The sequence below is a fragment of the Rhagoletis pomonella genome, unplaced genomic scaffold (genome assembly GCF_013731165.1).
Source record: "Rhagoletis pomonella isolate Grant_MI unplaced genomic scaffold, Rhpom_1.0 Rhpom_scaffold_00001, whole genome shotgun sequence".
Taxonomy (NCBI): Eukaryota; Metazoa; Arthropoda; class Insecta; order Diptera; family Tephritidae; genus Rhagoletis; species Rhagoletis pomonella.
The window spans coordinates 75,149,617-75,150,857 of record NW_023458555.1 but is presented as its reverse complement, the minus strand read 5'-3'; the positions used below and the strand labels follow the sequence as shown (position 1 = coordinate 75,150,857).

Genomic DNA, 1,241 nt, shown 5'->3' with positions numbered 1-1,241 from the left:
ACAAAGATTTCATCGTTGTCGAAAATGAACCTGAAAATTAAATACATATATGTATTATACATATATTACTAGAATATACTCTTCTTAATTATTCTGTCATTTACCAAGGCTTGTCGTGATTGACATCTAACTCCGTAAAAAGAGCTCTGTTTGTGCCCCCAAGATCGCATACTAGTGCAACTACGGTGTATCCGCATCGTTTTGTTTCCGCCAAAATGCTTTTCAATATAGACGGAGTCATTTTGCAGTCAAAATCGTAAAAAATGGGCTGCTTCCAACGAGATATCAAACTTGAAGAGATGAAATTTTTGAAAATATTTATCTTTTATTACAAGTGCACACAGACCTCTAAGCATTGCAACCTGGACGTAACTGGCAGGACCTAATATTGTGTCGGATGACTTGTCATAGCAATATGACTTTTTGATTTTCGACTCGTCAAAGCTAAGCACGCACAATTTTTGGGTTTCATCCATTTGTGTAGATGCTGCCAATAGTTTGAAAACAGGCTCAATCAAACCTCTGGAAACATCTATTTTTTGCGCCCATTTTTGCAGGGTACGTATTGAAGGCAGAGGGAAACCTTTTCGGTACAAAAGTTTGTAGGCTTTAGCACTTGCTGCACGAAGTGTGATTGATTGGGCAATATCATTCTCATCCCAGTACTGCCTTTTGTCCGCATTTTTCATTTTGTTTATTTGCCCGCTGGTGAATATACCATTTAGTTTTTCCTCCATGTTTGCACATTCTTGAGCAGTTTTTTCTAACCTCCTTTTTAAAACTTGTATTTTATATATATACTTATTTTCCTTCTGTTTAAATGAGATCTTCGTGGCGGTACACTTTGCGGAATGCTTCTTTTCAAGTTTGCGCAGCAACAAATTTTCTTTCTTCAACGCTTTGCTATTATTGTAATATAAATAAATGTAATATAATTGTATGCTTATTAATTTAACTTAACTTACATTTCCTTTTGCAATTCTTCCACCTCTTCGTACACGTTGCTAGTGTTTTGCAGATTTAAAGAAGACGTTGAAGCTTCTCCAAGTACATTCGGAGAGTGGAAGGGCGAATTTTCTTTACTTTCCTCCATCACCGTGCTGGCTACTGCAGTAGTGATGCTAGCATTGTCGGCAACTTCAATACTTTCTTCTACTTCAATACTATCTACCTCTGTTAATAAATTAGTTGAACCTGTTGAATATTTCCATCGAATAACCAACGATTTTTTATTACCATTA

General features: G+C 36.1%; 1 protein-coding gene across 1 annotated transcript in view; it reads right to left on the bottom strand.

Annotated features, from left to right (window-relative positions):
* Window positions 1-248: 248 nt before the first annotated feature.
* Window positions 249-1,241, bottom strand: part of LOC118733236 — a 2,519-nt gene continuing 1,526 nt past the window's right edge. The window contains exons 3-4 of the mRNA XM_036462562.1: window positions 966-1,194; window positions 249-903 (exon numbers count right to left, since the gene is read on the bottom strand). Coding sequence (XP_036318455.1) covers window positions 249-903; window positions 966-1,194 — 884 coding nt within the window. The remainder of the gene's footprint in view (window positions 904-965; window positions 1,195-1,241) is intronic.